The following is a 20,578-nucleotide window of genomic DNA, read 5'->3' on the forward strand; positions in this document are numbered from 1 at the left end:
CCCTGCTACGCATTCAAAGATCCTCAGTGTTTGGTTTTTAAGCCTTTATTTTGACGGCAATACTAGACAAGAAAGACAGGAAATGCGGAGACAGAGTATAGGGGGAATTCAGCAAATAGTTTGGCCAGATGGGAATCGAACCGGGACCCGGGGCTGATCAGGGCCTTGTGCCCTTATTATGCAGCCTAAACATTTGGTTATCTGTTGGGCCTCCCAGGTGTTCATTTAACTCTGAGTATATACTAAACTCTCAGAGTGGCAAATTGATTAGGGTCCAGTTGGTTCCATTTGTGTACAGTAGTACACTGCTTTTACGGTTTACTCTCTCACACATGGTTTAGAGTAAACGTGAGACATATTATCCATTTTATTTCAATAGATTTGCACAACTATCTGGACTGTTGTTAGGTCAATGAATTAATGTCAGTGTACTGTTGTCATCATGTGACTCTTCTCTCCTGTGTGGTATTTTTCTCAGCAGTGTGACTGAACTGTTATGGTCCTGCTACACTGTAAACGTCCTCTGTGTTACTTTAACTCGTACAATATATTTTCCACTGTTGAAGTTGAATCTTTGGTTGGTTGATAGGCGTGGTGTCCGTCCTTGCACATTGGCACACTTCATTTTACCACACTGATTATAGACAGGGCAACATATAGCTTTAAGCGCTGGAAATTCAAATAATGTGGAAAAACAGTACACGATAAATATGTACCGGGTATATACAAAAGGAAATCTATACCTATGAACAGCTAAAATGTCCCCCATCATTCAGAAAACATCCGGTAGAATAGATAACATGTTGTGATGTCAGGAGTGGAAGAAGTCGTAATCGTAAACTCACCCAAACTGTATAAACAAATATATCATCAATCGTTAATCCTTACAGAGCATAGCAAATAGGCCTATAGCTGGCTTTGAAAATGAGACATTTACAATTTACATTCATAAGTACAGTGAATCCAGTATGTATAGTTCTACCTCCACTCATAATCCTTCATACCTGGACTGCTGCTTTGTTATGGAGAACCTTTCTCATTTTAAGTAATTTTCCTTTTTTTTAAAAAGCAACTCATTGTTGTCTAGATGTGGACTACATCGTTGTCTAGTATGTAAACTAGTATGTAAATGTCTGAACTCTGAACGTCCGCAGGGGATGAGCAATTGCGTCAGGACTTTGGCGCTATACTAATAGTATAACGCTTTACAAACACATCAACCAACACTGGACCTACAATATACCTATATTATTATTATTATTATTATTATCATCATCTATATTATTTAGCTCTTGTTGTGCCACTTCAGCGTTGCCTGTCATGCTGCGGATTCATTTTGTTCTCTCTCCGCTCGCAGCTCGCACTGTCATCCTGTCGAAAACGGGGAGGCGGGTAGGGGCGGGAGCGGGGGGGATTGTACGGAAACTGGTACGAGAATTAGTCACTAGCAGTTTTACCACATCATCTGAACATTTATTTATCACTTGAACAGTAGCATCCGTAATTTTGGGACAAACATTTGACGAAAATAGCTGATCCAAGGACACAATGCGTAGCGGCACCAACACGTTAGTAGCTATTTTCAGCAAAGAGATCTAGTGGAGCGAGGAAAAAAAGAGCGGAGCAAGTACAGAGCCGACCCTGATCAACTAACTATTAGTTTTACACAGTAGAAGGTTTAGGTAGTTAATCCTAGGCTGATTCCTTGCTGGATTGAACTTGAACTTGGTATATTTCTTTCTATGCTTTATTGGTGTCCATGAAACCACTCCTCCCATTTCTTTAGCAGTCCAGTGGACCATTCACTGTGTGACCAGGAAGTAGGCTCTACTGGTCCAGCCCTGTGTAAAGTGTGATCTTGAATGAACTGCACATTAGAAACGCCTGTCACTGGTCCCACTTTAAGCCACTCAGTGGGAATTATAGCTGCATGGATGCCTTGGCTGTGGATCAAACAGGTTTTGGTTAAGAGTATGCAGTTTTAGTGCACACACACACACACACACACACACACACACACACGCACACACACGCACACACTGAAATGATAAGCCAGGCCAGCGAGATAATCGGGCCAGGTTTTGCTGTATTGTTCCTTCTGTGGCTTAGCGACCAGATTGTACTGTCATACTGCCAGCGGCTGTAGCCTCATCGCTGAGTTGGAGTTTAGGGATCTATTCATTGGAAAAGTGACTAAACATAAAGAGAAGATATAAAGAAATGATCACCTTGAAACGGACACTTTGACCACCAACTATAAGCTTCAATCAGAGCTGTGAGGCGACAGCACTAGTACCGACTGTGCCACCGCTTCAAAGCATATTAAGAAAACACATAAAAATGCCTCGAATGCCTGCCTGACAGAATCCACGGTCTGTTTTGTATTCAGTGTACCAGTGATTCTAAAGTCTCAGGGCACCCCTGTAAATAACGTTTTCATCCACGGCACCCCAACTGTTCATTTTTAGAACCTTATATTTATATATTTATAGGAGTCTCACGTTTGGTTGGAGGGGTGCATTCAGCAAAATCCGACGGCTACAAGCTCACGCTGCATAGTGGCGTGTTGTGAGCTGTTTTTGTTTTTGTCAGAGATTTGGTGTAGATTGAAAAAGAACAGAAGTGCATTGCAATTCAGGTCTGTTTCACTAAGTATATATATAGGGTGATTAAACTGCATTGATAAACTGCATTGACTAAGAAGGTTTAGCATTTAGCACGCATGCACACACACACACACACACACACACACACACACACACACACACACACCTCAAAGGCTGGAGCCTCCCACACTAATATTTGATTTTGCTGGCGTCTCATATGTTCTCACAGAGGCAGACAGAGGGGACAGTGTGAGCTCTTCTTTAGGACTGCCAGTTGGGTTGCAAGCTGCAGGTCAGCGCTCCACCTCTGACTAATAACTGGCAACCAGCAGCCATATGTGACGCCGCAGGGGACATAAACCTTCATCTTCCAAGTTCCCTCTGTGTCATGTAGGGTCCTTCAGTGCATCCTATAGGGCCTCACCAGCTAAATGTGATATAATATCAAAATACCTAATATACATTGGCTGTTTGAAAATAGCCAATCCAAAATGTGAGCTTATCTGCTGTGTAGCATTTTTTGAAATATTCTAATACAAGTCTTTTATGATGTTCACTGGCACAAAATATTTTTAGATGGGCCCGGGTCCACGGCAGAATACATTGTTTTGGGGGTCCTTGATCTTTACGGTACATCATGTAGGCTACATCTAGAGTTATTTTACTAAAACAAAGACCTTGACCTTGATTGTGATCTTGACCCTTTGGACACAAAGGTTAACCTCTTTCAACCTGTTGTTCCTATTTTGTCATTATAGGGAAAAACTATGTCAAAAAGTCGCCCATGTGAAGTGAGGCACTCTTATCATCGTATATTATCTTGACGTAAAATAGATACTATGAGTCTTTGCTCAGCCACTATGACGTACAATTCTCCATTCATTGTTAATGGGAATGTAATGTTTCACAAAGCTCCGTATAGGAGTGGTTGCATCACTCAAAAAAACTATTTTAGAGTAGCCAATTATTATTACCCAATATCTCTCAGTTTTGTCATTATGCCAGTTCCTTCCTTCCCACATATTTCTGTGTTGCCACGTATGTTGTACCCATACTGGCTCACCTGGAAGTAAGTAGCCCCCACTGGGAGGACATAGGAAGTAAGGAGCCCTCACTGGGAGAACGTAGAGCCTCAGTCCAACATTCCAGGCACCGCCCGAGCCCGCAGGAGTACATTCAGAAACAATCACTCTCCCTGCCCGCTGTCTCGTGTCCCTCCCCCGAACATGTGCCAATTTTGTTCACACAGACACTTGGCCAAACCGGATGCACTGTGTTGGAGCCTCTAGTCTGCTGTGGTTGGCAGGTACTTTACCTATTCGCCACTCGAGTGTTCGTCTTCTCAAGTTATTTTGCAAACAAATGGCCTATTCGGGAAGGATTACTAGCATAACATGCAGCATGTGTGGATGTATGCATAATTTGACACAGCAATAATACGTATAGATTATTTATGTTGCAGTGAATCCATCAGTCCGGCATGTGCAGCTTTTAAATTGTACATGCAAATGTATGCATGTGATAATAAACGTTCCAAGAATATAGCGGAATAAGAAATACACCAGCTATAGCCTCATCCACACAGAATGCACTGTATATTGTGGTGAGGTATAATGTATAGGGTGTTGTGAGAATGGACAAGTGCTGTGGCAGCATGTGTGGAAGAGACGCAGAGGATCGCTGACAAAACATTTAGAATATGTGAGGCATCTCCACAGGCGCCTGAGATGCCAGGCACGCTGGAGGAAATGAGAGCAAGACAGAGGGGTGGGGAGAAGAGGAAAGAGGACAGGGGAGAGAGAGAGAGATGCGCCGTTGTGAGAGAGAAGGGAGAGTGGGGGTGAGTGCTGAGAGAAAATGAAGGCTCCACATTTCTGTGTGTGTCTCTCTGGATGTACTGTAGCGTGTTCGAAGTGAGTGGTTCACTCAAGTTCATGAGCAGCGTGGAGAAGCGTATTATGCATATATACAAACAAATGGATGCTTGAGGGATCAGTGATTGGGTCTTTCCGGGCAGCCTCAAAAACTTAAGACACGATGACTTCAAGTCCTGGTCTGTCATCTGACAGCCTCTGTGGTGAATTAACACTGTTCATTAATTTTATAATAAAAAGGGTCTATTTGGTTACAGATAAAGTAACAGAGTTACAGATAAATAGAAAACCTGTTCATGTCCAATTTTGAATTTCCTGCATGTTTATGTTTATGAGCCACTTTGCCTACGCTGTTCAACAACACAGAGAGCTGTTTGTTAAAGTCTTGAAGGATTTCTCAGATGGCTCTTCCAGTTGCGCTCTGCAAAACTATATCGTCGGGAGCGATCTCTTTGGCGCTTTTGTTGACCGTTTAAAAAGAATGAAAGCATGTCGCATAGCGTTCGTCCACCTCCTATAAAGACCATGCCCAGAGCAGAGGGAGCGTCGGTACGCCACAGACAGTGTGACAACCTGATTAAAATGCCTACCAACCCAGAGAGCTGTGCAGGGCAGGCCTCCGCTCGCTATTCACCCCGGCCCAGGCTCGCCTGTCGTCACGACAACAGACCACGACAAAGAGCTTTCTCAAGCCTATTGAGAATGAGGCGTGTGTGTGTGTGTGTGTGTGCGTGCGTCTTGTAGGGAAGATACCAGTTTGTGCAAGCTAGCCGTGGGTGGTAATGTATGCAGACAGTGCACAAACACATGAATACACATGCGTGACCGACCACCAACTCCTTTGCATTGTGGGATGACTGCACAATGACACACTTTAGCCAACGTGTCCCGTCCCCCCCCGATGACGTGATGCTCAACCGTGTGGCATATGGCCGTGCTGAATTTGATCCGGGTACACACGCGCACGCACACACACACACACAGATGAAGCTTTTTCCATGAGAATAGAACGGTTACGCCCCTTTTCTTCTCGTGTATCATCATGCATCATTTTTGTCTGCTTTGTTTTGGAACGGTGGCCCATCTATATTAATGTGTGTGCCCCTCAAGATGTTTTGTGATTTGTTTGTATTTGAGAACTCATTTTAATGTACAGTGTTAACACAATCCATGCCAGTACGCTACAATAGAAACGCAGACCAGTGGCCAGCGTTTCTATTGTAAATAAATAATAAACCCCCTGTGCGTCCTGGCACAGGGGGTTATAGTGCTTAAAACGTATCCTGTCGTTCCTTGGCTTGGATTGGGTTAAATTAAAACCTTTCATCTCCGAGATGTCTTGTATCCTGCAGTATTTTCTTTTTTTTTATCCCATGATTTTGCAACCCATTTATCACCTAGTGTCAATTATCTAATGTAATCCTGGGCGCTACACTTCCTCTGCCAACCTGGGGGAGGGGGCAGCGGACGGACTTCATGCTTTCCCCGGCTGGACATAGTGTGTGGAAGGAACACGTTATTCCGACCAGGAATAACGGAATAAAGGAGTCCAGGGTTATTGCATGTTTTTGTGAGGGTACCTACTACCCTAGTGGACACGGGGAGAACATGCAAACTCATGCCAACCCCTCCTCGGTTATGGGCACTGATGACGCGGCGGAGAGAACACGCCCCACAGCGTCGTCCCCAGCGGGGAAATCGAACCTAGGACCTGCAGGCGACGGCACTACCAACTGTGCCACCGTGTCCCCCTAGTTTCCCCCCCAGTATTTTCAATGTATTCAACAGCACTTGGTACTAAATGTTAAGCCGCAATCCAATGTTTGTTTGTGAATAATACATTATTGATTGTAGTGTATGGTAAGAATCTGTTAATACAATATAATTTGTACATCTGCAGTGGTCTCCCTGCTCTTCCATTGAGACATTTAGAGTTAGACCCAGGTGTCGGATATATAGCACACCTACGAAGTAGCACTGCCTGAAGCTCAAAGCGTAATATCTCCCCTGCCCAAGCAGGCTTTCCACCGTGGCTCGTAGGTCTGCTATTTTCTGTAACATCGATGTTATATATACATTCGTGTACTCCTTGGCGTGAGGGGGGGGGGGGGGGGGGGGGAGTCCGTTCTCATGCTTTGTCATCCATTCCTTGTGTGTATCGTTCTCACACACTGTGGTGTCTCGGTGTGGCTCTCGGTTCCTGTGGCAGACCAGCGGAGAGAGGGAGCTCTGTAATTGTGGCAGATGTTGGCCGCTGTCCGGCGTACTGTGGTCCCTGCTGAGGCAGCACACCATCTCTCGAAAGATGTGACACACACACACACACACACACACACAGTGCGCGTACACACTCGCACACACTGTTATACCGCTAGGCTACTTTCATGTCATACTGTATGTATACTGTATATGCTGTACCGTGGGATCTTATTTTAGTTTGGGTTCTGAATATATTATTTTAGGCACATTTCTTTGCATGGGTCATGTGTTTTCACTGAGCTATATTTAAGAAAAGCCATTTTCTTTTATTTTTTGTGTGTGTTGGGATGGGGGCTAACCGTATATGGAAGATGTACTTTAAAAAGCTGCCAGAATGTACACTGGTCATTTAGGTTGGTCTGTCCTTGGTTAGAAGGTTCAACGGGGGCCTCAGCTGCTCTCGTCAATCATTCTCTCTCTCTCTCTCTCTCTCTCTCTCTCTCTCTCTCTCTCTCTCTCTCTCTCTCTCTCTCTCTCTCTTGCTCTCTCTCTCTCTGTGTGTCTCAAGCAGATCTCGGTTAAACCCCCTACTTCCTCTCCAGTGGTCTTTGAACCTTTGCAATGTTTAACAGCAAAAAATGCACCATCAGTCCCAGCCCTTCATACTGCAATGACAACCTGGCTGTCCGTCTATACGTCTGTCTGTCGAGCCCTCTTGGTTGTTTCTCACTGTTCGTCTGCATCCGTCTGTCATTCTGTCTGTCTGCGGGTCAGCCAGTACACTGGAGGGTTAATTTTCCCCCCTTATGAGCTTGTAGAGCTTTTGCCGAAGAGATGGGCCAAATTTATACAGATTACAAACCCCTGTGGGACCACCTTCAACAAGTATTGGGTTTAAGTAGAAGTTTAATTGGTTAGAATTTGTCGCCTGCATGTGAAATTACTTAATATTTATCAAATGCATGGCCTATTTCTCACCTAATTATATGATCATAAACTGATATTTTCAAACAATTAGTTTGGCACAGTAATGCATATGTGTCCAGGTGGTCACGGGTGTGTGTTTATCGAGCATTTTGCAACGGCTTCCAACTCGGCTCAGCCAACCATAATCAAGCGCCGGAGCTATCCGTTTTATAACATCCTGTAGCAGTCAGCTCAGCTAAGCACCTGCAAGCACTACTGTCAGCCAGCTGAAAGGACACCAGTCTGCCTCGCTGTGTGTGTGTGTGTGTGTGTGTGTGTGTGTGTGTGTGTGTGTGTGTGTGTGTGGCGCAGCGCGTTGAAGTTGGAGTTTGATGGGTATATAGGCTGCCTTTCCAAGGGAAGTGGCTTTTATCCCTGTGTGTCCGTTCAGTGGAGCCACTTGGTCAGGGAGAGGAGTGAAAGGGAGTCTATTCCCTCACAGAGACTCCCTTCACCACACAGAGGTCATTCAGACAGACGAGGAAGGGAGAGAGAGAGAGAGAGAGAGACCCTCTGTTTCTGTGTGGACGGCAAGAGATAGAATTTGCCATTGACCTAAAGAGCCATGGACATGGAGAAGGGCCAAGCCAGTGTACATCTGTCTCTCATAATATTAGCACTCTCTAGTCTCTCTCTCTCTCTCTCTCTCTCTCTCTCTCTCTCTCTCTCTCTCTCTCTCTCTCTCTCTCCCTCTCTCTCTTTCATGGCAAATAATGAACAGCATGAATTCTACAATATAGGGAAATACCAGAGTTGTGTGAAGATGCAGTTCAATTTGAGGTACATTTCACTGAGCTCCACACGTGCTTTTGAATATGCAGAGTTTGCAGACCATATAAATGAATTGCCTTATGTTATATAATGTAATGTATTAGTGTAGGTATTTGTATTTTAATTAAATCCAAAATAATTCGGTTTCCCCTTTTTAAATCTTGGCATGGAGAAAGGTGTACAGTCTGACGTCAGACTAACGCAGTCTGATGTCAGACCAAAATAATTATGGTCACAGTCTTGATTAGGATTAAAATTCTTCTGGTCTCGGTCATGACTCGGGCTCACATCTTAAATACGGCGCGGTGGCCAAACTGAAGAGACCTAAAATGATTTGACGCATTCTTGTTAGATTGTTACCGTCTTCTAAAATTCACAAATACTAGTGTGAATGCAGGGGACAATGGTTTAGAATCTAAACCATTGTCCCCTGCATTCACACTAGTATTTGTGAGGGGCCCTCCTATGTCCAGCTTTGAGGGGGTGTATAAACAGTAAAAGCAAACATTGAAGACAAAAGTGTGTGCAAACATGGAAGACAAAAGTGAGGATGCAAATTGCGATTGGCCAGAATGAGATGATGTATCATGACGTATGATGATAAGAGCGCCGCCAATCACTTCATACGGGTGTATTTATTTTTAGTTTTTTGACAACATCCTCTGCGTTTATCTTGGTCTTGGTTCTAGTGGTCTGTTTGCACCGTTCAGTCCTAACAAGCAGACATTACAGTATACATGTAGTTTATTGAATAGGTTCCAGTCTTTTATGAATATGTGTTGTGCCTGCCAGAGGCCCGTCTAAAACTCAAACAGGCGTGTGACCGCGCCCGCGCCGCTGTTGTCTACTGTACTCTCTGGAGGAGATCCACATATCTAGAGTTCCACAGTCTAGGGCCTGGGGTGCGACGCCATGCAGCAGACCTACTGGAGCACAACAGTGCCAGGCTGCAAGGGGCTCTGTGGGCCCGAGGAGGCCCCCGCCACCCCCTCTTCTGGAAGAGTTGCCAACCCCTGTGTCTCCTCTCACTGACCTCACATATTTTATGGGGTCCTTAGCGTTCAGCGGGCTGTCACGGATCATTAGGAGCTTTAGAATTGAACATGAACAGCGGACACTCTCAATGATTAATAAACAGATGGGGGGAGAGAGAGAGAGAGAGAGGGGGAGAGAGAGAGAGAAAGAAAGGGAAAGAGAGGGGCAGAGGGAGCAGGGCAGAGGGAAGGCCAGAAAGTCAGAAGTTCAGTGTTCAAGCGGGGTGAGGCCAGGGTGTGTACTAGGCCTCAGTGTGTGCAGTATTTCTTTGCACAGACACGTACACGCTATCGCTTATGTGCCCCGTGTGAGATACTGCACGTGAGTGCCCCCACACGGAAACCATTGCTTATTTATGTGTCCGCCCTTACACTTAGACCTGTGTGTTTTCAATCTGGGCTCTACAGTTGTTCAGTGAGTGTGGACCCCTCCCCTCTGTCCCCTCTGACAGGCTAACAGTCCACCAGTGGTTATTTATAAGCACTTGGAGCGCACCAGCGCTGTTCCACGCTCTGCATACCAGACACGGTTGATGAACTCTGGAGATTGTTGGCTAGCGGCATGGGAGAAACAACCCCCCCCTCTCCCTTGAATTCCCCTCCCCACAAGCTGCTCCTGCATGGTGTGGCGGTATTCATGTTATTACAAAACACTTTGCACGCCGGAGTAATAGCTGTAGCGGAAGTATAGTGATGACGGTGGATTCAGCATTTGAATATTAGAAAGGCTATCGAAGCCAAACGTATAGTAAGTGTCCGGTGGTAATGTTGTGGTTTCCCTAATACTCCCCTAATACCCTATTGGAAATGTAGTCAGCTGGTCAAGTAGTACTGCCTGAAGCTCATACACACGCAACATCTTCCGTTGCCACCTAAGGATTCAGAGTATAACTTTGGTCTCTCACGTGGGTAGTACATGAAATTTAGAGATTGCAGCTTTGAACGCCAAGCTCCATGTATGGCCCTTTCCATGAATCAAAGAACAAATAAACGCAAAAATCCTGTAACATAATCAAAATGTGATGAATTATTTTACCCGTAGTAAGGTCGTGGACATCTCCCCTGAAAAAGGCGCTACTGTAAATTATTCTACAGCATCGGAAAAGGCCAGCCATGTCAAGTGAAAAATGGAATTCCCCCATTTTCTCATATACGGTACATCAAGTATTTGTAACTCTCAGAGTGGACAGATGTCACCAAATGGGTCCATTTGCTTACATTTGTCCCCTCTCAGACTTAAGTTAACACTCTGGTTTTTACTGTATATCTGTGGTACATCTCTCTGTTTCCCACCCTGCTGACCTCATGCTGGCTCTTAGCGGAGCCCTCGTCATTGCTGGGTACTAAGGGGAAGTTCCCATAGAGATGGGGTAGCCGCCGTTGTGGGCTATAAATACATTGACTGCGACGTGTCAGACTGTTAAAGAGCAGGTGAGGACGCCAGCGGAGGCTAGTAGTAGCGCTAAGACTCTTGTCCTCTGTTTGTCCCTGAAACAGCTGCGTGAGGTTAACTAATAGACGGTTAAGTCAAGTATTAACTAAACAACCTGCTGAGCACTGTGACTGTAGCTCTGACCTTTGTCTCCCAACATAAGTGGTAAGGCCAGGACTTGAAACTAATGTGGCTGCACTAGTCGCTGTGAATAAGAGCACCAGCTAAAGCTTGGTTCAAATATAAATGTCACATGCAGTTCGGTTGACAGTTTTATCAAAAACCTTGTTGCTTTCTGCTTTAAATATTTAGATATAAAGACACTGTCAGGCCCTGACAGATATAAAAACACCAGTAAGGCGTGTGTCAGTGACGCTCGGCTCGTGTCAATGGTGTTTGTCATGTGAGGCCACTTGCACACCATAATTGCATCACAATTATTAATAATTCAAATTTCAAACCGCACCAACCTGATTGGAATGAGGGAGGTAGGCCTGATGTAACACACCCACTCATGGACACACATGTAGCTGTTTTATTCTGATCACTTTGTTGTACTTTCTTCCTCTATTCTCTGTGCTGCCTGTATTCCCAGTTTTCCAACTGGCAAAGCTGAGCACTTAAACATGAACCTTGAATTCTTTCAGGGTCATTTTGCCCACCGACACTTCTTCTTCTTCGTCGTTTAAAATGCTGACGCCACCCAGTTAATTAAATACTTACAATTTCAGTGCAGACCGTCGTCCGTTACATAAAACATATTTAGAGCGGACTCTACACTAGTACAATGCAAGTTTGAACTCATCAATACCTTGATGCCCCCCCCCCCCCCCCCAGAAACAATCCGGGAAAAAAACTGAGAAATATTTTGCTAGTATAACTTGCTCTCCATTTCATGATCCAAAAAGCGTTCATATTGTGAACGAGAGGCGGATGAGGAGAGCGCCCTAGATGAGCAGATACGAGGCATTCTTTCTGCCGCGCTAACAGGCTAGTGAACGGTAAGCTAATGACTGAAGAGCTAGGTGGCCGAGAGTCCAACAAAAATTCTGAGGATGCGCTAGGACGTACACGTCCAATGGATGCGTCGGTTGGATTCCCTAGGACGTGTGGACACGTCGGATGGACGGAAACGGTTAAGTTGCTAAGAAATGCGCTGTAAATGTGTTGTATTTATTATTATCTGTTCTGAAAGACGTGTCAATAGATTGTGACGAGCACACTTGACACCCATCCAGCAAACCGCCTGTTCAATTATGAAATTTGACATTTTAGACTGGTTGTGAGCCCTAGTTTAAAGGTCAGGGGTTCATCCTCCAGGGACCGTGGAGGTGCAGTGTGCATGGCAAATTCCATGTCAATGTTATTTATTTATTTATTTAGATGATTTGTTTGGGATTAAGGTGGGCCGGTGCAGCTCAGAACCCTGCTGCTAGTCTGGCTAATAACTGAAGCTACATTCTGCTCTGCTCTGGTGCCCTCTCACATACATGAGAGTGCGACTGAGACAGACTGTGGTACTGATTTGAATCAGTGTAACATAATGCTGTTTATATATTTTTCATGCGGTCATGGCTAATTTATAAGAGCGCCTAGATCTACAACATTAGGACGCATTGTGCTGCACCGTGTTGAGAATTTGTAGATCAGTGCAGTGCAGTAACAACTGTAAGTAAAAAATACCCTTTCTTCTTGTCTTTTGGGACTGTTGAATCTTTCACTGTGTGTGTGTGTGTGTGTGTGTGTGTGTGTGTGTGTGCACAGTTGCACACGCGCACGGCGCACGCACGTGTCTCCTCCTTGCACCCTTTGGCAGCGGGTGAGGTTATCGTTCAGCAATGACAGACTTCTTTTTTCTTCTCATGAATAAGTAAAGAGGGGGGGTCTGAGACACACTCACCCACTTATCAGACACACTAACACACATGCACCTGCTCCTGGATGGACCCCCGGCTATGCACACACACACACACACACACACACACACACACACACACACACACACACACACACACACACACACCACAGCTCATCTTCTTAAGATTCCAGATGCCTCCTCCCCAACCTCCGTAGCTCTCATCTTGCGTTTTGTGATTGCGACCCCAGGGGGTCTGCAGTTAGACAACATGACTGCATACAACATGACACTTAGCTTCACAGCATAGTGAGAAACATTACACAAGGTGCTTTTGCTGATTATTACAAATTAGATATAAATTGCAACACAAGTAGTCACTACCTTTCGCATCTAATAATTTGGTCTATAATCTTGTGTGTGTGAGAGTGTGTGGGTGCGGGCATGTGCATGTGCACGTGTGCATGTGTGTAATGGCTTCAAAGGCTTGGGTGTGGCAGTTTCAGGGGTTATTGCTAGGTTTGTAAATTTTATATCATGATGCAGCGCTGTGGAAAAAATATCACTGTATGATATTTTTGAGATGGGTGATTTAAATAAATATATATTATCATTGCTACTAATATTAATGTTACAATTACTCTAAAGCTACTGCGTAACCTTTTTTGTGTGAATATATATATATATATATAATGTTATTTCAATGTTTGACCAATCTGCATGGTAGAGTATAATATAACTTAAATATCTGTATTTGGTCTCCCTGCTCTTCTACTATACATTTATATCCTGTGTTCTGGTAGGACCACTGCTGGTAGACATTACACAAAAGATTGCATCGCTTTGTTCTTAATGGATTCCTCCGTAGGCTATAAAACGTCTTTTAATTTCTGATAGTTCTTTGATGTCACACATTGTTTGTTTTTGGTTCCATTGTTACCTCTCCTGTCGAGGTCGTGTTGGGGTGAGCGTGATGGGTGGAGGATTGGCTCTGTTCAATAATTAAAGGGGCTTCATCTCTAACGGCAGAACATCAGCCATTAGAGGTGAAGGTGCTATGGTATGGAATGGTTGGTCACTGTTTTATGGATTGCACAGAACTGAAAGTAAGTGCAATAGTTAGATGAGGGATGAGGGAACTTGTACTGTAGATCGACTATTTTTGGTGACAAGATTTGAAGTAGAGGGGAAAAAACGAGCAATGTATCTTCTGTGTTTCTACATTTTCTAGGTGGAGTTCTGAAGAAAGGGCTATGATTCCACGTGATGAGGAGCACAAGGCCTTCTAAAGCGGAGAATAGGACACAGATGGTCAGATACTGCAAATGCCTTTTTAATTTACTGTACATTTTAAACTAGGCAGAATCAGAAAGCATCTTTCAATGATTGTACTTGACATGTAGCCTACGGAACATGCTAACTTAATATTTTACAATGTCCTCGGTATTGGGATAACTTTAAATTTGAACATGCCTTCATTTCTATGTAATCAATGAGCACTGTCAGCCAGCAGACACCTTTCCTCACTAATTGAAATCCCACACCTTTGTTTGTCTCCCAAGAATATTTGCCATGCAGTACGGGAAGACCCGGAACTCCGCCCCACTATTCGTCCCCGTCCTCGCCATCCTCTTTTTCAGTACTGCGGCCCTCGGAGGCCACTCCTACCCTCGCTTCTCCAGAAATGACACCGTCTTCCAGCACCTGGCGCTCCACCCAGACCCCGTGGTGGGGACGGTGTTTGTGGGCGCCATGGACCACCTCTTCCAGCTGGACGGCTCGGACGGCCTCCGGCTGGAGCAGGAGGAGAGGACGGGCCCCGTGAGCGACAGCAAGGACTGCCTCCCGCCCGTCACCGAGTTGAACTGTCCGCAGGCGCGGCGCACCAGCAACCACAACAAGCTGCTGCTGGTGGACCCGCAGGCGGACCAGCTCATCACCTGCGGCAGCGTCCATCAGGGCGTCTGCCAGAAGCGCAGCCTGGCGTCGGTGCGCCAGGTAAATACAAATGCAAATCACTGGCGTTCAGTCAGATAACTCACGGATAGATTTAACCAATATTTATTTTAAAATTAGTATGCATATAATACTTTATCTTGGCGTTTGGCTTAGCTACATTTTCCTCCCTGCTCGGCACAATTAAACGCCATCATTAAACATTAAGAGCAGGGAGATAGATATAACATAACAACCCCCCATGGGGAACAGGAATAACAGAGCCCACCGGTGGTGCTGGGGTGGCGGTGGGAGCAAACATCGCATAACAACCAGGAACCATATGCAGAAGGAAGGCAGAAAGAAGCATGCAGTCTAGGTGAGCTTAAATACCCCACCCAATTGGTCAGCTGACTGCCACATCAGCGGATGTGGGTCTAGCAAACGCTGAATATAGCCACATACAGTAGTAATGCAGCATTGAGTATATGTACGCGCCCTTAAGCATAGCATGAAGCCGCTCGTGTATTTCTGACTGAACTAACTCCGCAAGCTACGTATCATTCCTTTAACCCATTTTGGGCGGGAACCCCTTTTGGTGTTTTAAACATCAGATTATAATTTAGCTATTGAAAAATAGAAGATTTTCATAGTGCGCCACCGAGTGGCGCGCTACAAGCTTGTACAGTAGGTCTGCTATTTACTGAAAACTCGTGAAAATGTGGCCAATCTTTGCTCAGGCCTAAAAACAGGCCTGAAAATCCACCTTTCCGCAGGCCAAAGGGAGAGGAAATGATCGCTCCTCCCTTAGTCAAGTGACTACCCCTCACCTCTTTATAAACCCCTTCCTTTTTCCCCCAACCTGTAGTGTACATGTCTATTTTTTTTGTGATGATTTGTTATGTTCATGAATTGAATACCCTGAATGGAAACAAGACCGCAAGGACTTGTTTTTGTGGTAGGGCCCTATTTTTGTCAGTGCTAAACCCCTTATCCCAAAAACTTCTTTGCCTTTTTTTTGTTGTTGCTATTTTGAAAAGCAAACATCAAATTGTTCAACTAGCCGATCAACACGTTGTGAGGCTATTTGAACTATTCAAAAATGTTTTTCAAAATGGTAAAAAAGGCAAAGAAGTTTAGGAATACGAGGTTTAACATGGACGAAAATAGTTTGACTGTACTGTACATTCCTGGTAAAGTAATAATAAATAATGAAGTATTCAATCAATGATTCAATCAGGTCCTCTTCTCCGCCGAGAGGCCCGTGGACACGCAGTACGTGGCGGCCAACGACCCGTCCGTGTCGACCGTGGGCCTGGTGGTGGGGCCGCGCGGCGCTGAGCGCACCGTGCTGTATGTGGGCCGCGGCTACACCGCCAGCCACCCGCCCATCTCCACGCGCCACCTCTCGGCGGAGCCCGTGTTCTCCTACGAGGAGACGGCCAAGCTGGCGGTGGCGGGGCGCCTGTCCGAGTACGACCACCACTTCGTGGCGGCGTTCGCGCGGCGTGCCCACGTCTACTTCCTGTTTTACCGGCGCGACATCAAGGCGTCGAGGGAGTACCGCACCTACGCCGCCCGAGTGTGTCTGGAGGACACCTCCTTCTACTCCTACGTGGAGGTGCCTCTGGTCTGCCGCTCCTCCGCCTCCTCCTCGTCGTCCATGACTTACAACCTGCTCCAGGCAGCACAGGTATACCTCTAAAGACTAAGAACTGTAACCGACAATGACTTGGGCTATATGCACACACGACATTTTGAAAAGAACTTGGGCCTTTTCCCTAGTTCCTTTTCCCTGTTACCGTTGATACTATAATGAAAGCTCTGTTCCATTCTCATCAAACAGAGTCAGGGTGCTGCTATTTTGCATTGGCTCACTGGAAACACTCTGCTACACCAGTGGATCTCAACGTGTCCTTGAATGGGTTCCAAATGGCCCTGTATAACTCTACAAATGGAACCAAATGGACCCGTAACACTCCCAGAGTTATGGGGGTCACTGTACACTAAACGGAACAGAGCCTTAATTAATATCATCGGTAACACCTGTGAAGAAAGTACTGAAGCGGTCCGGAAGTAGGAAGAGATATTCTGCGTGCATATAGCCCATTATACCCTTGCCACGGCCACGGAGGACACTCTGAATGGCTGGAGGGTATGCATAATTTTCAGTTAATTGCACAGCTTCGATGCAGCAGTGTCATCCTCTAAATTACCAAACTTTTAACAGTCAGGTACCTCCTGAGACAATCATCTTTCCCCCAGCACTGTGGGGGAAACTGTGGGGGAAGAATATTTTAATTATTAATAATTTTAATATTCTCAAATTTAGCATACATTAGCATACATTGTTACCATGGGCATCAGCTGATGGAAGGTTACGCAGAGTGTGTGCGTGCATGATGCATGAGACAGAGACTGAGACAAAGAAAGAGCCAAACAAGAATGAGAGTGTGTGAGATGAAATGAGAGCTAGAATACATATTTCACGATACATCTAATCATTGTCTGAGGTAGTATGTAACGAAAGGTGTAACTAGCTAATTTAAGGTTGCAATTGTGGCTTTTGAATGGCAGCAAAGTATTATTCACTAATACAGTAAATAATTGTAAATAATCTTTGTTTTAAAATAATGGATGTATCGTGTAGTCGGGATTATGTTCAAGCTGAATTGACCAGCCCTGCCTGCGCAAAATAATTGTAATTTAAAGATGAAACGAGTGGTGTTTAGATTGTCCACTTAGTATTCTATCTCATTTCAAATTGTCTCTGTTTTAAAATAATGGATGTGTTGTGCAGGTGGGATTATGATCAGAATTTAACAGCCCTGTGTCGCAGTCACAGTGTAGTTTTTTCATTGTTTGAAAATGTTTCACATTTTACAAAATGTCTTTATTTATTTCTTTTTTTGCATACAATGACCTGACCAAAACAGGTTGAATGTGGTTAAAAACACGACATATGGAAGGAAGGCGTGGCCTGTTTTCCACTCCCTGATTGGTTGGCTCTGTGTGTCCGTGTTCTATACCAGGTGGGGCATAGCGGAGGCCGGGAGGGTGAGGCCCTGCTGGGGGTCTTCTCCGCACGCGTCAGCTCCACCAACAGCAACCCCTCGGACTCGTCGGCGCTGTGCGTCTTCCCGCTGGACGAGCTGGACCGACGCATCGCCTCCACCCGAGACCTGTGCTACACCCAGGACGGACGGGTGGAGGGGGGAGGGGAGGAAGTGGCCTACATTGAGTACGAGGTCAAGTCCAGCTGTGCCAACCTGCCGACGGTACGAGATGTTCTGCATGCTGTGGAGCAGCAATCTGAAGCTGGGTTTTAGTAGATTAGATCAGATTACAGCAGATCAGATTCTCTCAGGATAACGGATTAATAATAGTGTAGTGTTATCTATGACTTTTGGCTGTTTTTTTTTTGTTTTTTTTACACTTGTGTGAAGGGTAGCGTGACATTGGTTCGACCTCCCATTAGTTCGACCACACTATCCCTGACATAACCCTAACGTCACAGGAATCCACAGGTGATTTTTAACCCGCAGCACGGATTAGTTGTAACCCACCACGCATGTCGGGACTCGGGAGCCACGGGTGATTTTTAACACACGTGGGAGCGGGGCGCTCATGACGAGTAGGCTCGTCTTAAGGCGTTTGATATCGCTATAAGAAAGCCTCGCTGTGTTTCATTTTTGGAATCGCTCCGGTTGCCACATTCCGTGTTCAACCAATCAAATAATTGCAGCTGTACAAACACACAGACACACAAAGCTGGCCAAAAAAAGTCGTCTCAAGTGCCTGCCCACCACCGTGAAGGTTGTGCGTTACTTCGAATGCACCGCGGTGCATCCGGCTTTGTAGAGTGTCTATACGAACACAATTGTCCCGTGTCTGGGGAGGGATGCCAGGTGGGGAGGATGATATCTGTCTCTCTGCAAGCACTCCTACAGGCTGTCACCTGTCAGCAGGGAGTGTTGGCCGGGAGGAGTAGGACAAAGGTTCATAGGGGCTCAAGGACACTTCACCACACAGCCAGGATAGGAGCATATATTAGGCTGACATAAGTGATAGCGATAATGTTGTTTTTCCTTTTAGCTTTTACTGACATGTACTTTGCTCTGCTGTCTGACGTCAATTCCATCTATGGTCAGGTTGAGGCTATTACACTACTTCACTGTAGTCTACCACAGCTCATGTGAGAGAGATGGAGGGACAGGGAAACTAAATGGGGAAAATAGCCAATCTGCTATATTTATTTACTCTTCTTGAAAATGTTCACCTGTATAATGGCATGCCCAAAACAGGGATGCCAGGTTGAAAGTTGTCAAACTTGAGATCTGGAGTATGGAGAAAAACATAGAGATGATGGTATGAAGCCTTTTTAATGAGGTCCTTGTCAAAGCAGAGAGATGATCGGCAGGATGGGTGCCCCTTCCTCTGCAGGCCCTGCGGCGACCCCCCCTACTCCCCCCGCCTCTGCCCAACGCCTGCCCGGCCCCGTAAGCCCCTGTAGAGCCAGTTAATGGGATCAATAAAACAAACTAACCCCGGATCAGCTCTACCAACGCTTAATGAGCTCTGACAAGGACGGACAGGAGCGCTCGTGAAAGCCAATGACATAGAAAGATAGATAGTTGAGAGAGAGAGAGAGATGGAGAGAGAGAGAGAGAGAGAGAGAGAGAGAGAGAGAGAGAGAGAGAGAGAGAGAGAGTTCAAATTAGGGTATTGCAGAGTAACAGATCCTGTAGCCAAGAAGTACAGAAGTACAGATTTCCAGTCTAGCCAATAAGCCAGTTGTCAAACATTTGCATGTCAAGGACCCCCAAGAACCACTGCCAGAGTGAGAAAAACGTCCCATTCAACTTCCTTGTTCAGGGACCATTATCTGGAGCTTGAGCTTATTGGAGTTTGCAATCCCATGTGTGATGCCTCTCAGCATGAGTCCACTTTAATCTACTGTATATGCTTGCTGTAAATCGTCATTAAAATGATTGAATGGCGGCGAGTCAGACTTGTTTAAAATACACTTGACTCATCAAGCAGCATTAGTGTCTGTCAACCTCAATTTAGCTCTGTTAATCTTAATCTATTCTATATACTTTATTTTTTTGGAAGACACTGTCAGTGGAATTTACTTTGTGAATGGATATTCAATGCAGTTGTGTAATCGAGACTCTTCAAGAGCCTAAATCTGGTTGCTGGAATTGGGGCAGAGGATCGCACTGTTGGTAAGCAAGGGGTGGAAATGCGAATCCTTGAAAACAGGTGATAGTTTTCTGTAAGTAAGTTAAACAACTAAAGTCAAGCTTAATTCCTAATTCCACCTAATTCCTGTCCAGGCCTTGTATTTATAGACTGAAGATGTCGCCTCTGACGTCATTGTTGTGATGTCGGAGTGACATCTCATATCCTTCGTAACAAGTTGATAGATTAATGAATCAATCAATCGATTCGTATTCTATTTATTGTATTGTACAATCTCGAACAATAAAACAGTTTGCATTACAGGAAGACTGTAAAGAATGGAGAAGGAAAAAGATTAGGTGAAACAAAGTCGTGTAACAAGAAGGCACAATGTCAAATATCAATATACAGTACAAGCGATGGTAAATTAGCCTGGATCCAGCCCAAAGACCCTGCCCACTCTCTGAGTGGACTGCATCTTCAATAGTCAACCAGTGGTCTATAAACAAAGGCTTCTACTGTGTTGTGTTCCAGTCAAAAGTCATTTTCTACGGTGGCACAGTCATAGCGTTGTCGCCTCACAGCTAGAAGGTCTCGGGTTCGATTCCTGACTGCGGCACTGGGGGCGTGTTCTCTCCTCTGCGTCATCAGTGCCCATACTCTAGGTGGGGTTGGCGAAAGGGCCCTTCTGTGTGGAGTTTGCATGTTCTTCCCGTGTCCCC

General features: G+C 45.3%; 1 protein-coding gene across 2 annotated transcripts in view; it reads left to right on the forward strand.

Moving 5' to 3' along the window:
- plxnb1a (plexin b1a) overlaps positions 1-20,578 on the forward strand; it is an 82,666-nt gene that overhangs the window by 26,339 nt on the left and 35,749 nt on the right. For both annotated transcript variants that reach the window (XM_080764345.1, XM_080764346.1), the window contains exons 2-5: positions 13,969-14,048; positions 14,300-14,735; positions 15,913-16,365; positions 17,705-17,950. In XM_080764345.1, the coding sequence (XP_080620471.1) occupies positions 14,310-14,735; positions 15,913-16,365; positions 17,705-17,950 (1,125 nt within the window). In that variant the 5' untranslated portion in view covers positions 13,969-14,048; positions 14,300-14,309. The remainder of the gene's footprint in view (positions 1-13,968; positions 14,049-14,299; positions 14,736-15,912; positions 16,366-17,704; positions 17,951-20,578) is intronic.

This window comes from Protomyctophum bolini (genome assembly GCF_963924005.1).
Source record: "Protomyctophum bolini genome assembly, chromosome: 5".
Classification (NCBI taxonomy): Eukaryota; Metazoa; Chordata; class Actinopteri; order Myctophiformes; family Myctophidae; genus Protomyctophum; species Protomyctophum bolini.